The 16,710-nt window shown below is 45.8% G+C and overlaps 2 protein-coding genes across 6 annotated transcripts in view; one reads left to right on the plus strand and one right to left on the minus strand.

The window, feature by feature from the left end:
• Positions 1-16,710, plus strand: part of sspn (sarcospan (Kras oncogene-associated gene)) — an 80,808-nt gene that overhangs the window by 43,347 nt on the left and 20,751 nt on the right. The window lies entirely within an intron of this gene.
• Positions 7,344-15,893, minus strand: kras (v-Ki-ras2 Kirsten rat sarcoma viral oncogene homolog). Of its 5 annotated transcripts, XM_055509950.1 has the most exons (7): positions 15,605-15,854; positions 13,900-14,017; positions 13,084-13,262; positions 12,355-12,514; positions 11,308-11,423; position 10,753; positions 7,344-9,714 (listed from the first exon to the last, which is right to left on the minus strand). In XM_055509950.1, exons 2-7 carry the CDS (start codon positions 14,008-14,010, stop codon positions 9,598-9,600), a joined length of 684 nt encoding a protein of 227 aa, XP_055365925.1. In that variant the 5' UTR covers positions 14,011-14,017; positions 15,605-15,854; the 3' UTR covers positions 7,344-9,597. The 5 variants fall into 5 exon arrangements, with proteins under 5 accessions (XP_055365925.1, XP_055365923.1, XP_055365921.1 ...); XM_055509948.1 differs by lacking the exons at position 10,753; positions 15,605-15,854 and adding an exon at positions 15,873-15,893 and having other exon boundaries at positions 11,297-11,423; XM_055509946.1 differs by lacking the exon at position 10,753 and having other exon boundaries at positions 11,297-11,423; positions 15,605-15,853.

Genomic DNA, 16,710 nt, shown 5'->3' on the forward strand with positions numbered 1-16,710 from the left:
TTTCCATCAAAATGCTGCTTTGTTTTAAGTTTTAATTGAGTTACACACTGCGTTAGGTGAAGACTGGGGGAGCTGCCAGTGCATCTCACAGCGCACTTCACACGCTCCCAGCAACATGTTGTGGTTTAAAAATACACCGATTAAAAATAACTATTCTGGATGAAGATGTTAATTCATGACAAGCTTATTTCACTTTTTTATCTAACGGATGGAAACAGCCCCAGTTTATCCACCGCGCCACATGTCTGTAGCAGCAGCCACACAGACGGAAGAGCCCCGTTAAACCCCTGAATCGCTCCTCAGATGCTTTTCTTTTCTCTTCCACCCTCGAGTGTCATCCGCTCGCACATCTGTGGGCTATTGCACAGCTGTATTAAATTCCAAATCAGGAAGCAATAATGAGAAAGACTCAGGAGTGACCTTCAAGGGTACGACTATTAGCCAGATAAAATACTACCTAATCTAAATCTGTGGCGCGCTGCGTGATATAAATTATTAATTATGGATATTAAATGACTGAATTTATCACTTTCAAAACAACCTGGGTGGATTTAGGAGATTGATGGCAGGAAAGCAGTGGTGTGTGTGTGTGTGTGTGTGTGTGTGTGTGTGTGTGTGTGTGTGTGTGTGTGTGTGTGTGTGTGTGTGTGTGTGTGTCTGGATGGGGGGGGGGGTGCTTGAGACTGTATATATAAGAGTTTAAATCTCCTTTCGTGGCCCAGTAGGAATCGACACAGAGAAAGGACTTAGCCGAGGAGCAAATCCCTTCTCCCCGTGCCCTCCAGCATCTCAGCCAACTGTGTTCCACATCAGTGAATCAGTATCAGGAGCAAGGACACTGGAGGCTCGGCTGAGACGCAAGGTTGACTACGCATAAGGGGATTGTCTAAACTGAGACGTCTGCCATCTTGAGCTGTCACAACTCTGGTGTATAAACAAGGATGCACCTGACAAACCTAATGAAATGACGGATGATCCGAGCGCGGCTGAACTCTCGTTCCCCTCCATAATCACTCACCGTGCCCGTAACGCGGCGCCTCCGCAGCGCGGCCTGGGAGGATAACGGCACACTTTTCCTGAACCACACAGCTGTTCGCACCAAATCCCAGGCGTTCCCACCGCCGCGGCGGCTCTCTGCGGTTCCGAGGACGCCTGACAATGAGTAACACAGCGGCCTGAGTGTGTGGGCAGGTAATAAATAAATTGGAGCGGTTCCCCATGAATGGCTGGAGGTAAGTGGAGGTTCTTGACATCTTTTCAGGGTTTTTAAGAGAGAGAGAGAGAAGGGGGAAGGGGGTTAAAAGAGCAGAAGGTGGTGAATCGAGACTGCTCATGTCAGTGATGCTGACTGATGCTTGAGTGGCTCTGAACCTCTCTCAGCAGCAGGTTGAAGTCGCCTTAAGCCCACGGTTGCTGAGCGGCTCCATCAGCTCCGGAGTTATCTCCATAAAAAGCCGGTCCACCGCCCTGACGGCGGCGCCGAGGCCGAGGCGCAGCCCTCCATCCCTCACCGTTTCAAATTACTGTAACCCACCAGCCAGACGCTCCCGGCTGCGGACCGGACTGAGGTCGTGTTAACTCGCAGGGGTTTGTTATCACCGAGATATTGAAGTCGTTGGTCCATGTGATTTCGAATCGGAGCGTGTGCGACTGCGGGCGAGTCGCACGCCGCCGTAGATGACTGTGTAGTGTTCTCCTCGCTTTTCTATTTTGTCTTGAATCAATCCCCAGAGTGTAACAATACCTATTTCTCTCTGTATAATTGGACTGGTTGACAGGCACATCTGAAGTCAGCGGATGAAAGCCCCTCCTGACAATGGAGTGTCTGGCCTGTGACATGACTTGAATGAGGAAGCGATAAGGCTGCCACACACTTCCACGCACACCCGCACGCACTCATTTGTCGCCCCAATCAGAACTGCAAGACGGCGGCGAGGAGATGAAACCATATCATTTGTATAATGATCTCAAATCTGCCCCTGCAAAAAAAAAAAAAAAAAAAAAAAAAGAAATTCCCCCGTCCGTGAGCATAAGCCGCACACTGAATTCACTGCAGAACCAACATTTGCTTTTGGAATTCTGCAGAATCCCAGCGTGGAGAGCTGCGGGCGAGACGCACCCGCTGCATGTGAGGTGTTCCCCACATAAGGAGCCACGGTTCCTCCTTCCTCCCGGACGCAGACGCGCCGTGCAAAAATACGTGCAAAAACCAGGCTGCCCCCAAAAGCGTGTCTCTTAGTCTATTTGCCCGTCGCTTTGTCACCACGGAAACCAGCACTGCCCAAACATCAACGCTGATGGACACTCACGCTGAAAGCGTCTTTTCCCCCCTCTCTCCCTGCGTTCTGCCCTTTGCTTCAACCCCCCCATCATGTGGTCAAGCCAGTAAACACCCCCGAGAAACTGCTGCTTTCTCATCCAGGGCCTTTTGTTGGAGACACTGGATCTTATAAAAGAAAATATAGTTCGGGCACAAAAAGCCAAAACAAATCTCAGTGTATTCAACTTTTTCAAATAAATTAAAGCCAGTGGTGGAACACTATGTGGTGCCTAAATCAATATCGTTACAAGGCACAGAGTGAAATGTTTCTCTCAGCAGAACATTGATTTATCTCCCCCGACTTGGCTTTATTCATGCTCTCTAATGACACCCTCTGTGTCACATCATATACTATGACAAAGGTCTGTTTACATGGATGTACGGAACAGGTAGAGCAGATTATAATAGCGGCCATAAATCAATATGACACAGTGTTCCGAAGTGATTGGTTTTCTTTTTCGTCCTTCGCGTCTCCTTCACAAGCAGACGAAGCGGCCGTGGATCCGACCGGATAGCGGACCGCAGCACTAACCTGAAACAATGATTTATTCAAGTGAGAACATTCTGCAGCGCGTGAGCATAAAGAGTTCAAACCCGGAATTATATTTGTGAATGAAGAAGGAGAAAACAGTTCATCAGCGGCCAATTTAATCGCGTGAACACGGAGCGAATCGTTTCTCAAGCGGAATTTGGAGCGTCATCGCTGGACTGTTCCGTTCTTTGCTCTCTGCACGGTTGAATGCAACGCAGCTCACCTGTAACTAGAGCGAACGTAAACTAAACTAAACTAATGGATCAACAGATGTTGTTGCTTTCGTTCTTTGGTCTTAAACAAAAATGTGAAGCATTTAAACAGTCCAACTGGAAAGAACTGATCTTAGTGGGAATGAAGTCCATGCAGCCACATCCTCATTTAGATTGTACATGGTTGCAATTTAAGTGACTGTGCAACATGTGGCTGAAATACATTTCTAACCTTTTTATAAAGTCCTTTTTCACATGAAGTGGCTTCAGTTTCCTGCCTCGCATCAGTAATAAGCCGTGGGTCAGGTCTGAGGCTCCGTCTGCTGCCGGGGGTCGGAAGCAGCTACAGTAACTGATCTGAGATTGATTACACAAACAAATGAGCGTGTGCGTGCGTGTGTGTGTATGCGTGCGTGCGTGCGTGCGTGTGTGTGTGTGCATGTGTGTGTGTGTGCATGTGTGTGTGTGCATGTGTGTGTGTGTGCGTGTGTGTGCCATTTAAACTTTCGAGGCTAATAACACATCAGTGTTGCGTTTTGGTCGTGTTCCCAAGTGTGGGACAAAATCAATGCGACGCCTCGATAAACCGCAGCTTTTAAAAAGCCCCTCTCAACAGGAGCACGACAAGGTGGCATTTACCGCACGGCTGTTTGGTCAGATTACAATGGATGCGGCGCTGATCGGGCTGCTGCGTCCTTGTGTGTGCGCCATCATTCGTGGGGGTCTTATTTAATGGGGAGGGTGTTTAATGACTCCTCCCGCAGCCCGGCGCATCCGTCCGGACCGGCGCTGACGCTGCTCGGCAGCAGGTGCATCATGTGGCTGGATCCGATCGCTGGGCCCTTAGGGAACAGCTTCCCACCACGTCTGCAGAGCGGCCTCTACACAGGCCGCGCGCGCTCTGTCTCGGCCCGTGCGTGCGCGTCTGACGCCCAAACAGCGCCTCATCTCTCTTGCTTTGTGTGTGTGTGTGTGTGTGTGTGTGTGTGTGTGTGTGTGTGTGTGTGTGTGTGTGTGTGTGTGTGTGTGTGTGTGTGTGTGTGTGTGTGTGTGCGTGTGTTTGTGTGTGTGTGTGTGCGCGCTAAAGCGAGCGAGGGAGCCGGCGTCGGTGGGTGGGTGTAAATCTCTGTCCGGCAGCGCGCTGGGATGGGTGTTTGGGGAGCGGTTGGAGAGCTGGCTCACAGGAGCTCAGATTGATGAAGTGATGGTGATGGATGGAGGTAATAAAGGCCTGGATGTCCTGTCTGTTGCCAGTGATGAGGCTGGTATGAATCACCCATCTGGGGCTGCTGAACATGACGCTGCTCAATCCCCGGGCCTTCCACCCTCCGCCTCCGTCCCTTCATTCCTCACCCCCTCCTCCCCCTCCAAGGGGGGGGGCACGGAGCAGACGCTCCTCAGCCTGCCATTACTGTATCCATCTGTGCTGATGCGCACTTCCAAAGGCGCCGCCAACCTTGTTTATGCATCTCCGCCGCGCAGTTCAAAGCGCCGCACGCTGTTCATTAATCGCGTGTCCGGACATCACTTGTTGAGTGATTGCGAGGTATTTGAAGGGGGAAAAAAATCCAATCAACCCAGTCGGCCACTCCTCGCGAACGGGGTCATTTGAATAAAGAAGGGCATCTGAAATTGCGGTGTTTGTGTCAACATAACAAGTTAATGATCTCAGATGATAATTGGTAGCTGGACGCCGGGGCGCCGAGCCGCGGCCCGCGAGGTTCGGCGGCGAGGACCTCCCGCGATAAAAGAAGCAGCACGAGGGCTCTGCAAAGTGGCCGCGGCGCTGTAGGCAACGCAATTCATCAGCGGCGCATGAATATTCATCCGGCTCTCCGGTTCCTGCGGGGCTGGTGAAAACACGTCTGTGTCAAGTCTCTCCAATGTGTTGTGGTTTGAAGACACCTGGACCTCCTGGCCCCTCATTACCGAGCCGCACTCCCGCCGCCCCGCGCTCCGCCGCCGCCCGCCAGGAAGGGAGGGAAGCCGCACTTCATTAGAGCAAAAAGGGAAAACTCTCTCACCCCCGCGCACTAACAAGGCTGCGGGTCGGCCGGCGGCGACCATTGTGAGCTCGGGCGGGTCACGGCTGCTGATTGTGATTGAGTTCCTGCGGGGGGAGAGTCCATGTTGTTAGCGATTTGGGAGCATTTGCCGCGTCCTCTCGCCGCCTCCTCCTCGTGACAGGAGCCCAGAGTGCCGCACGCCGGTTTCTGGGGCATCTTTTCAGCACTTTATCAGACCTGCAGGCTGCTTGTCCCCGGATTACAGTTTAGGCAGGGGGGGGGGGCGCTTGACTGACAGGCCTTGGCCTCAGTGGTCCCTGGGGGGGGGAGGGGAGGGGGATTTGTGATGGCTCCACCGACTCGTACTTCTCCTACAATTTTCTCCAGGCTGGTTTCAGACTGTCAGGCTAAGAGAAAGCGCTGTCTGCATAATTCATTAGATCTTCTCTCTTTTTCACTCTTGGCTGCTATGTGGCAGGAACCGTAGCCCCATTGTTTAAGGAGAAAGAGTAATGGAGCTTGTCACAATGTGTTAACATAGTTTATTGTTCGCAGCAACAGTTTGGAAACAACTTAACTTCCTTTTGAAACAAGGCGATGCAGCACATCCAGTGTAGAATAATCACGAAAGAAACAGCAAACCCTCCAACATTATTAGGGAAAAGCATTTAAACGTGCCACTGTTAATTTATAACTGGCTACAGCATATTAAAGGATCAATCAATGGTCATCCTAACTGCAGGGCCAGTAAATAACTATGAGGCTGCAATCTAAACTGAGGTTCGGCTCTGCCCATTGCCTCTGCAAGCAAACACTGTTTTGCAGCCAATTACCCCAGTGTTGCCTGCATATGACACATGCACAGGCCTGTCCTTTTGAAGCTTGTATGCTGTCTCTGGCCATAATCTGGCTGGCATTTATTTCTTGGGAATCTGCAAGAGAAAATATCTCATCTTTGATAGAACATGACATCCCCCTTCACAGAATACGACTAAACAAGCACATTCTCCAACACAAAAGGACAAGTTCTGTCAGAGTGGCTGTAAATAAAAGCAGGTACGGTGAGCGGGAGGGGTGGGTGGGGGGGGGGTTTGGGGTCCTCCAATATGGACTGGTACTGACCTCCAAATCACCCCATATTGATATTATATATGAAGGATGTCACAGATGTTGACGCTGCTGCGGAGTTTTATATTTTGCTTTGTGGTATTTGGAGTGTGTCTGACAAATGACAGTGACTGACGGTGAGGGTGGAAGTATTCAGAGAGCTTCAGTTTCAGATTCCACAACCTTCTTTCTATTGATGTGTCTACAAGTAATGTTCAGACTCTCAAGATAAAGCTAAAATATTTATTGGACTGTAATGTTAAATTATCTTTATCGTTTATTTTGCACCTTGATGATGAAGATTATCACATGCTATATGTGTAGAAAAATGATCAATTCCAAGATATTCCCACTGTAATCATCACGGTTTCTAGTTAAGGTTTTTAGTGGTGAACGTGAGCGAACGAGCCTGAGGCAGGTCATGAACAGAACAGGCAGCATGAGATGGATGTGGCATGTAAAAATGCAGTCAACAGACAAAGATCTGGCTCTGGATCAGATACCACCAGCTGCTGGGTTTGTTCCCCAGTGAAGCGCTGCCCGGCCTTTACTACAGGTGCCGTCACTTCCTGCTTCTAAACACATGGTCTGTTGGACTCATGTCAGGTGGCTGTTGCAGAATATTTTAGGCTCATGAGGAGGAGCATGGTTCAAAATCAAATTAGATCTTAACGAGGATGATTTTCCAGTCTAAAATTATCTGAGCAAAGCAACATTAACCCTGTTTTTATTTTATTTTGAAAGGTTCACTAGCCCTTGTTTAAACACACCAACATCTTCAGATAAACACTCTGCCCATTCATTGTAAAGGACTGGGAAGAAGCCAGAATAACAATGTACTTATTTTACTTAAAAACATTCTGGTCTCTTTGGAAAATGTCCATAATTTGTCAAACTAAACTTACTCTCACCCTGGGAGTGTGGGCAGCCGGTGAACAGCTCCCTTCATAGGTTTTATGGGATTTAAAGAGAAAAATGATGTCTAATCTAGCAGTGAGTGAACATTGCCACCTGCTGGGCACCACTAACGTAATACAACTTCAAAACTACTCCTGCTTCCATCACAGTCACTGCAGTGATGCTCTGACGTCCTCCAGCAACTTCTTATCTTTAATGAAGTAAATATGCAATTATCCCATTTAATTAAAAAGAACAACAAGACAAAGTCATCTTTACTTTGTTCTTTATTACACATTAAATAGGAGTGGTGAGATTCATGGCAAAAAATAGACTCATTTGAGATCAGATCACCACTCTACGCTGCCCACAGAAGGTGTGTTGTAAAGTGGTCATTCATTCACTCCCCTAAACCTGGACCCAGTCACACTCTCTAGTCACATACACCGAGCGGAGTGAAACTCCAGTAAAGCAACATTCATAGACACACCAACGAAATGAAGCACAATTTACAAAATATGCACCTTTCAGTATCACAACTATACAAAGGTTGCTAAAATACGATCCAGGTATAAATGATACATTTCAGAAATCAGCTGTTGGCACGCAATAAAAGGAAGGAGGAACATTTCAAACATTTCAGTAAAACTACTTTCAAACTGTATTGTTAACAGGATGGTTCCATAATTAAAATTGCATTAACAGTTATTATCTACTTCATAACAAACAGAGGTAATAATAAACTGGGTCAATATTCATTAATCCTCAATGCCAAATGTGTCATGTCTGAAATTTCTGTGTCAACAGCATCGCTTCCCCAAAACAGCATTTTGTGTATTCCTCGAGGGCACACACACACAAACACACAGGACAAAGTAAATGTCTCGGTTCTTTCTACTGTAAATGTAGCACCTAATGCAAATAAAAGTCCCCTGGGGAACAACTCGTGAATGTAATGGAAGAGGTGACATATGGGGTGACACAAAGAAACCAGGACTATTTTTAGTAAATTCAGACTCTCTTAAAAAAAAAAAAAAAAAAAAAACAATTTTATGGCAATTATTGCCTCATTTACAAATGTCAGTTCCAGTTACATCACCGCATTACACAAGCTTGGTGAGAGAAATGACAAATTATATTGCTCAACAGTCATCTCTATTGAAAGGCAGCCCACCAAACACTTCAGGAAACGAATCCAAAAGCTCCACAGAAGAATGTGAAAATTCATTTGGATAACATTTTAAGCAACCTTTGTGACACCGCACCACAAGAAATGTTCCTGGAAGCTGCTGATAACATGCATTCTGCTTTTCTGCACAGTCTCAAGCAAATGAGTCGCCAGCTTTAAAAATGTGCAAGGCATGACACTATAGTACACTGAATACTTGAGATTCATCTCAAATATTGTACTTAAAGACACATTCTGCTAAATATCAACTCTCCATTTGGGAGCGTTGACAAAAGGAGTTCAATCATTATTTATACCCCAATTTATTTGCAACAATCCTGCATTTAAGCCTTGGAGGAAGTAAAAGCAGAAAATATTAAATCCATAATGTTGAGAAATGCTTTTCCCTTTGATGAGGCATTGATCCTTTCAACATAAAATGACTCTGAGCAACACAACCCCTTCTGCTACGTACATTTTATCATCAGAAAACAGATGAAACCCCACGATATCATGGATTTGAAGCAAAAATAAGACTGCCCGTTTCTCTTGTAGAAGCAAATATTGATTATAGTTCAATAACCTGGTAAAAGTAAACCGGTGTCCACTGGGGTTCTGGAGTTCCTCGTTGCTGGCTCTATTCAATGCATCGACTAGACGCAGTTTGCAACACCCATGTCATCTAGGACAAAATGCATGCAGGAAAAAGAAAACACCTCATGTAGGCAAGAATCACTTCCCACACAGTACGACGCATTGACAAACGGCTAATTATTTATTAGCTAATTAGGGTGTTAAAACATTCAAAGAGTAGGAGTTGCATGCATACTTAGATCAGTGACATAAAGACATATCTAAAGGTCGTAGTTGGGACGTTACGCGGTGGCTGGGACATTTGCATCTCGCCTGGCCGAATGTTGGTCCTTTCTGCACTTGTTTTGTTTTGTTTTGGAAATTCATTCTTTGGCATCCCAAACTTAGAAAGGGCGTGAAGACCCAGACCTTTTAAGCAATGGGAGGAAAAACTACGTTATTGACATCTCATTTGTCAAACATGAGTTGTGAGAAGATTAGTTCGCTCTTCAATTATATAAAATTACCCAAATTAACATTATGCTATAAAATCACAGAGGCTGTTGGACCAACGCACGTGGGCAACTGGCACTAAGCTGAAAATAAAGCCTATTGGTGACTAGGTAGCAAATAACAGACAAGGACAGGTTGGGTCAGGTTTAGTAATCCGTATGGTGGGTTCTCAAAGAGGCTAATAATTTAGTGTAATGTACAAAATGTTTTACTTTAAATGTTCAACGTGGTTGCTTTTTTTTAAGTCTGTCTGGGAAAGGGATGATCATTCACATGAGTGTACACTTTGTCTTGGACTTCTTTTTCTTCTTTTTGCCCTCCTTGCTCATCTTCTCCTTATGCTTCCGGATTTCTCGCACTAGTGTGTAAAAGGCATCATCAACCCCCTGGAAAGAAAAATACAAATAAAAACAGAGCATTGTTATAATCACAGTTTTTTTTCTTTATACCAGAATATCACCACCTACATAAAACTAATACAGAGCTCGGAAACATTTTGAAGTGTTAATGATCTTCTCTGTGAAACAGCTGGGTGGAGCGGTCAGACGGAGCCATGATGTGCTGCGCCGACTGACAGAAGCTGCAGGAGCCATGTTATTCTACCGTCCTGAATGAGATCTGCCCAGTAAACTCCCACAATGTGTTTCAGTGACTTCTAAATAAAATTGCAGAACAAGCTGTCCTGTTTACATTTCCAGTAACATTAAGCGTAGTCCGCCAACACAAGCAAACTGTCAAAAAAAAAAAAAAAAAAAAGTGGTGGACCTGCTTCAAGTGCTTGGCACCATTGCTGTTCGACTGCTGTGGGTCTGAACTGAAGAAACTGTTTTATAAATATATTCTGCCAACAGAGATCTTGGACAGAAGGAAGGCCTTCTGTTTGTAGCCTAAAACTAAAACAAAACTATTCAAAGATGGCTCCGCTGAGAAAGATGAACCACACCAGCAAAAACTAGAAAGCCACTGTGGCAGGTCTCTCTCTGGCAAGGTGAACAGCCTTCAGCACACAGGATACTTTGTTACTATTTTAAAAAAGATGCCAATCATCCGTCTTACTGAATGACTTTCTATAAAATGAGCCTTTATATATGTGTAATTTCTAAGTATAGCTGAATTCAAGTGAACGCAGTAAATGTCAGCTGAGGCCACAATGGGGCAGGTTTGTGAAACTAAATGGGTTTTGAACAACACTGCAGGTTCACCAACACATTTTCAAAGAGCTGGAGGACTGAGAACCCAGGGTGATGACAAAGACGGAAGCAAAATTAAAGATTTAATTAATTGAGATAAATCATCAGTAGCTTCTTAACACAGCACTTCAGTTTACGATTCATTCCCACAGATTCAACATGATTTCTTTTAATCATACATGTTGGCTCACCAGCCCAAACCCAACAGTCATGTAAATTTCAGCAGATTAGGACCCTTTCACACTGGTAGTTTAGTCGGAATCGGTGAACGATACACATGATACACAGTGCAGACGAAGATGCCTGAAAGAGGTGATGTAATTGGCTCTGGACCAACTACAACAGGCATCATTTTAACAACTAAACTCTTTAAAAAAGGGGAAATTAAGTAATTATTTAATAATCACATAGCTCTGCCATCATGTAGAAGGACGAGTAAATAACAGAAACGTACTCCTGGATCAGAACAGAGACCTAGTGTAAAGGCAGCCAGCGAACTTGAATTCAGACTAAATGACCCCAGTGTGAAAATAGTAATAAGACAATCGGCCATGAATAAATAATAAACAGACACTGAAAAAGCAAAGACGTCACTTATTTCAGCCTCCGGTGAGAACCACACCACAGCCCCAGAAAGAAAAGCAGCAGGTTAGCGCCAAGGACCCGTAAAACACCAGCCTTCACTGTGTAACCTTTCCAGGTGCCTTCTCCACAAACCCAACAACACACATACACACACTCACACAAAGCCAGTGGACGCGCGGCTGCATACACTTACCCCTTTTTTACATCACAACACATTTTTTAAGCTTGACACAGCGCGGAGTCTTTTCTTCCTTGCTGAGCTTATTGAGCCGGTACAGCCTGATCTCCCGTACCAGAGTGTAAAAGGCATCTTCCACCCTCTGCAGTATAAGACACAACTTCCCTCAATGTTCAGGAATAACAGGGGGAGGGATGCTACATGGTGCATGTGTTACAGTCTATAGATGCAAAGAGGCGTAGCAGTGACACTAAAGTCTGGGGTGCAGCATCACTTTCTCGTCCAACTTTCTACACCTATACACCAGAAAAGCTTTGATTGTGCATTTCCTTTTTTTGTAGGCGATTTCAAACTATTTGCAGTTTTGGAAAAACAGTGTGAGGGAAAACACCGCAGCACCGTGAAAACACTGAATTTGCAGGTGAACAGAACTGTGAGAAATTAATCACTGCGTCGCCGATTTCCCCTGCACCAGAAGGAGCTGTGATTGAGCCCAGGTCAAGGAGAGAAGAAAGTGTTTACAGATCACTGCGCCAGCCAACCTAGGCCATGCTCAGAACACACAACACTTAAGTCATCAACACACCAAATCTTCCAACATCTAGTACGCAGCCCAATAATGAATTAACAGTCTGTTCTTCCATGCAGACAACCACCGATTTGCTGAAAAGTTTGCAGATGGCTATAATGTCCATAGCAGATCAGCATGCACTGATTATTAATCACCAATCAAGGAAAAATGATTTAACCCAAGAGCATGTGCAGATTTACATGACCAAATTTTTTTAGACCCACTGAATGAAACGCAAATGCAGCACATGGTTTAAACACGTCTTGATCCCAGTGGCCAGGTCTCATAGGTTTATCTGCCTAGAATAATAGCATTAGAATTAAACCGCTTAGAGAAGGACTGCTGTGCCAATCAAAGCCAATAAGCCACATGCAACTTCACACCACTCAACATGTCCTACAGACCTGCAGCGGAGTACTAGTGGAGTTCAGAGACGCATTTGAAAGTTAAATGAGTGGAAAGCTGAGGGCGGGGCCGTCCTCCGCTGGACACTCGTTCTCACCTGTCTGGTTTTGGCTGAGGTCTCGATAAAGGGAATGCCGTAGCTGCGTGCTAAGTCCTGAGCCTGCTTGGTGTCCACTGTCCGGGACGGGAGGTCACACTTGTTTCCCACCAACACCATGGGAACATCCTCAGAGTCCTTCACCCGCTTAATCTGTTCTCTGGACATTGACAGAAACAACAGCAACGATACATCATTTCACTGAGGTCTCACTCTTATGCTTTGAAATGGTTTTGTTTTCTATTCAGAGAAATTAGATGAGTATCTGGTAAGAATAAGGTTCATTATTGGTTTGTGTTCAGTGCTAACATCAGGACATGTATACAGCAGTGAGTTCATGTACTCAGTAACATATTGTACTGTAGCTTTAACAAATGTTTACTTGTACTTTATTAGTGCCATAAAGTCAAAATAAACAAGTATTTTGTATGTACATAGTACTACAGCTTGAGTAAAGAATATAAAGTCCTTCTACTAGTGGAATGTTTTTAGGCAACTGCTCACAATATTAGCATTGGGTGTGTACTCTTGCACAGTTCAGTGGCAATGAATGCTTTACTATCGTCATTAGAGTCAGTGTCGCACATTAGCTAGTGGAAGTCTGAAACACAGATTACATAACAAGACATGTTGGAAAAACATGGCGAGCACTGCGGCCGAGTTGCTTAAACCACCACAACGTTCCAAAATGTTATCAGCACACCACAGTCCTCAAGCACCTTAGCTCACCTATAGTGGTGGATGTCCTCGAAGGACTTGGTGTTGTTGATGGCAAAGACACAGAGGAAGCCCTCCCCTGTCCTCATGTACTGATCTCTCATGGCGCTGTACTCCTCCTGACCTGCAGTGTCCAGGATGTCCAGCAGACACGTCTCTCCATCAATCACCACCTGCTTTCTGTACGAGTCCTGGAAGAGAGGGATCACAATCCAGTTACCAAGTACAACTAGTGGACACACAACACACCCCATGCTCACTATGGAGAGCTGTGGTAAAAAGGCACTGATTAACATGGGCCATTCATTATACAAGCAGGACTGCGTACATTACTTAATCACGACATGATTTTGCCTTAAGATGCCAGAGGACTCCATTTAATTGCCGTTCTCTAGTTGTGGTAGTGCACTCCATGTTTCAGCAGACCTTCAATTATAATGAGGTCCAAATTCCCTCTGTGTCACAGCACTCCAGCTTTTCATCAGAATAATGACTACACTTAATCTGATCCAAGACAGATAATTGCTGTCCGATCCGGTGAGCAGCCATTGTTTCGGATGTTATCTCGTGTTCATATAAACTATCTTGAAGCTCTAACCTGCGACAGCACATCAATAATTTAAATGGTAATGAGACTGTGTTCACTCATTATAGGCTGGCCCCCCGAGGAAGCAGGCAGGCCGACCTGCACGCAAAGGGAGCGAAAACTTGTTTGGCGTCTTTTTAAGCCCTAAACCAGAAAGGCCTGTGTTTCTTTCTTGTTCGGACCCTATAACAAAATAGTTGCTCGTGAACACATCATGGACCTGAGTGTGCGTGCTCCTTTACCTCAATCGTGGGATCATATTCGTCCACAAAGTGATTCTGGATGAGCTGAATAGTTAATGCACTCTTGCCAACGCCACCAGCTCCGACCACTACCAGCTTATATTCTGTCATGATTCACCTGCGGGATCAAAAAGAGAGAGAGCATTATATTCAGACATGTCCACAGAGAAATTCAGATATCCGCAGTACTTGCAATGTCGCTAAAGTCAATCATTGACAGTAAGAAAATTATGGCACGTAACGGTAAAAATATCTTCGCTGGTTCACTGGAACCTGCTTTTATATTGCTGTCCTATTGTTTAGACTACTCACTATCAAGACATTTGCACAAGAACGTACAAGTCCTATAAACAGACTTGTGTGTAAAATGGAGGGAAATATTGTTAGAAAACATGATGGCACACTGTATTATTATTACTATTATTATTAAACAAATGAGTTAAAAGTTAGTTATGAATTCCTGCATATGTAGGAAAAGGTCTAAACCCAGCAAAAATATTCACTGCTCGTTTCTTTGTAGCAACCACACAACAGAATCTAGCCTGAGGCCAGAATCTATGACATTACATTAAGCCTCCAAAATTGACAAGCGACTGGGAGTCTCTCCGCTGCCCGGCTGCTTTATGGAGCAGCATCCATCAACGCTGGCAGCTGGCCTTTTCACAAGTCACGGTGCGCGGCGCGGCGCGGCGCAGCCCGCGGTCAGGGAGGAGCTCCGCCGAGTTTCACTGGCTGGTCTAGACAAACAATAACCAGAATGCGGTGCGATCGGTATCTGGCCAACAAAAGCCTGCGTTCACTGGACGCGATCGTTGCCTGAGCGCTTTGAATCAACACCTGACGTTATCAGAACCCGGCCCGTTGTGTGACGTGAGACTGCTCTGATCAGCCGCTTTCCAGTGCCGCAAACATATAGAGCAATAACTGCGTGTTGTCTGTAAGATTGTCATCGTTTTTTTTTAATTAATCGTACTTTGTGGTGAAAGTTTGATGTTGTAGCGTTAAGTAACGTTTTGCTGTGAAACCCGGAAACATACCAAAAAAAAATGTCCCCCATGAGCATGAGGAAAGTTTGGAAAGATTCTGCAACAATGTGCATTCGCGGCTACTTTTCTGCAAATATATAAATCGGTGAAATCCAAATGAGATGTCGTGTGTTGAAACGGGCAACTCCGCCTGAAGCGGCGCGGGACGGTGAAAGGAATTCGGCGTAAATCCAGCGGTGCGAGCCGCAGGGTTGCCAGATTGGAATAGCGTCTAACAACCGGGCTGCTGTTAGCTAGCTTAGCCGCTAGCGCACGAGCGCGTCCGCGGACTCGCAATTACACCGACCGGCCCCGAAACGCCAAGCTCGCGTATTCTACTCATACGTTGCATTAACACGGCGCTGTCCGCGCCGTGTGTCGCGACAGAGCACCGGCCATTCATTCAAAGGCTGAAGGGTGCAGCTCTCGAAGCCGCCATTGACAGGCTAGCCCCAAGGTCTGCATTGCAGGGCCAGGCGTTGGGTTCACAATTGGGCGTAGTTTACGCCAACTACGAACACTAACGCTTCCACTGCAGCGTTGCTCTCCGGTGCGAACACGCCAGTAAAGGTGACCCGGGGAAAAGCGAGCGAGCGAGCGAGCGAGCGAGCACGACGCCGCGAGCCCACCCGTAGTGGGAACACGCTCCGCGGAACCGCGTCCGCTCGTTGTCGCGTTACCTTTTAGCGAGTGGAGTTCCGCGTCCGAAGTGGCGACCAAACAAAGTCAAGCTGAAAATCCCCTCGTCTCACACGATCTCCGCATTTCCTATGTCACGGCCGAAACGCCCGCATGTACGTGGGGCCACCTCGTCTCGGAAGCGAGCGGGAACGGGCGGAAAAGTGGGCGATTTAATCGATTGAACTTTCCATTTGATCCAGCGCCTGTCCTCGCTGTTCAGGTCGGCCTTCTTTACGCGAATATGGGCGGATACCGGGGCACGCTTACCCAGAAAGCCTAGCCGGTCTGGGCCATGTCACTGTGTCGCAACGTGAGCTCAGACGCTTTGTCCTTTGTCTAAGCACCAGTTGTTGTGAAGAGTATTACTTTGTAGCAGTAAAATATAGAGAATTTAGTTAGCTTTTATTAAAAATTTTCCAAACTGCTTATGCGCAAATGTGAACACCTTTGATCCAAAATATAACCAGACAGTGTGACGCATACTCATGCTTTAATGGCCATAAATCAGATTGTAACAATAAATGTGACATGTGTCCGTTTCGGGACGTCGCCGTTCAGTACTAGGAGCGTTTACTGCTGCCTGCCGCACAGTCAACAAAGCCTAGAGGGCGACTCCACTATATATAGGCTCTAAATATAACTGGAATGCGCCGTAGAGACGTCATTCCCAGGCAAGGAAATGATTTGGCAATCCCATGTCAGTTTTCCCAAGTGTTCACTAGGTTACCTCCTGCGCATTCTGTGCGCAGGAGTCAGCAAACGAGACGCATCTAGACCAAAATAAGGTTTAAGTCCGACCAAAGTTAAATCTAGCATATAAAGAGAACGTTTTTCATTAAAGAGATTCTACATTATTGAAATACACTCTTTTGGTAATTGGGAAAATCAAATGAATTTCAGTTAAAATTTATTTATTTTTAAATTTCGAGGCTGCAAATTCACATTAGTGTTTCTGTTTTTCTAATAAATTTTGGTCTAAATCTTCATAATTAACTAATTGTCGAATTTCTAATCAGGTACGTCTTTGTAGCTTTAAAAGAAAGGCCACGTTTATAGAATAAGGCTGTAATTCTTTTTAACCAGGACTATGAGTAACCTGCTAACT

This window comes from Betta splendens, chromosome 6, assembly GCF_900634795.4.
Source record: "Betta splendens chromosome 6, fBetSpl5.4, whole genome shotgun sequence".
Lineage (NCBI taxonomy): Eukaryota > Metazoa > Chordata > Actinopteri > Anabantiformes > Osphronemidae > Betta > Betta splendens.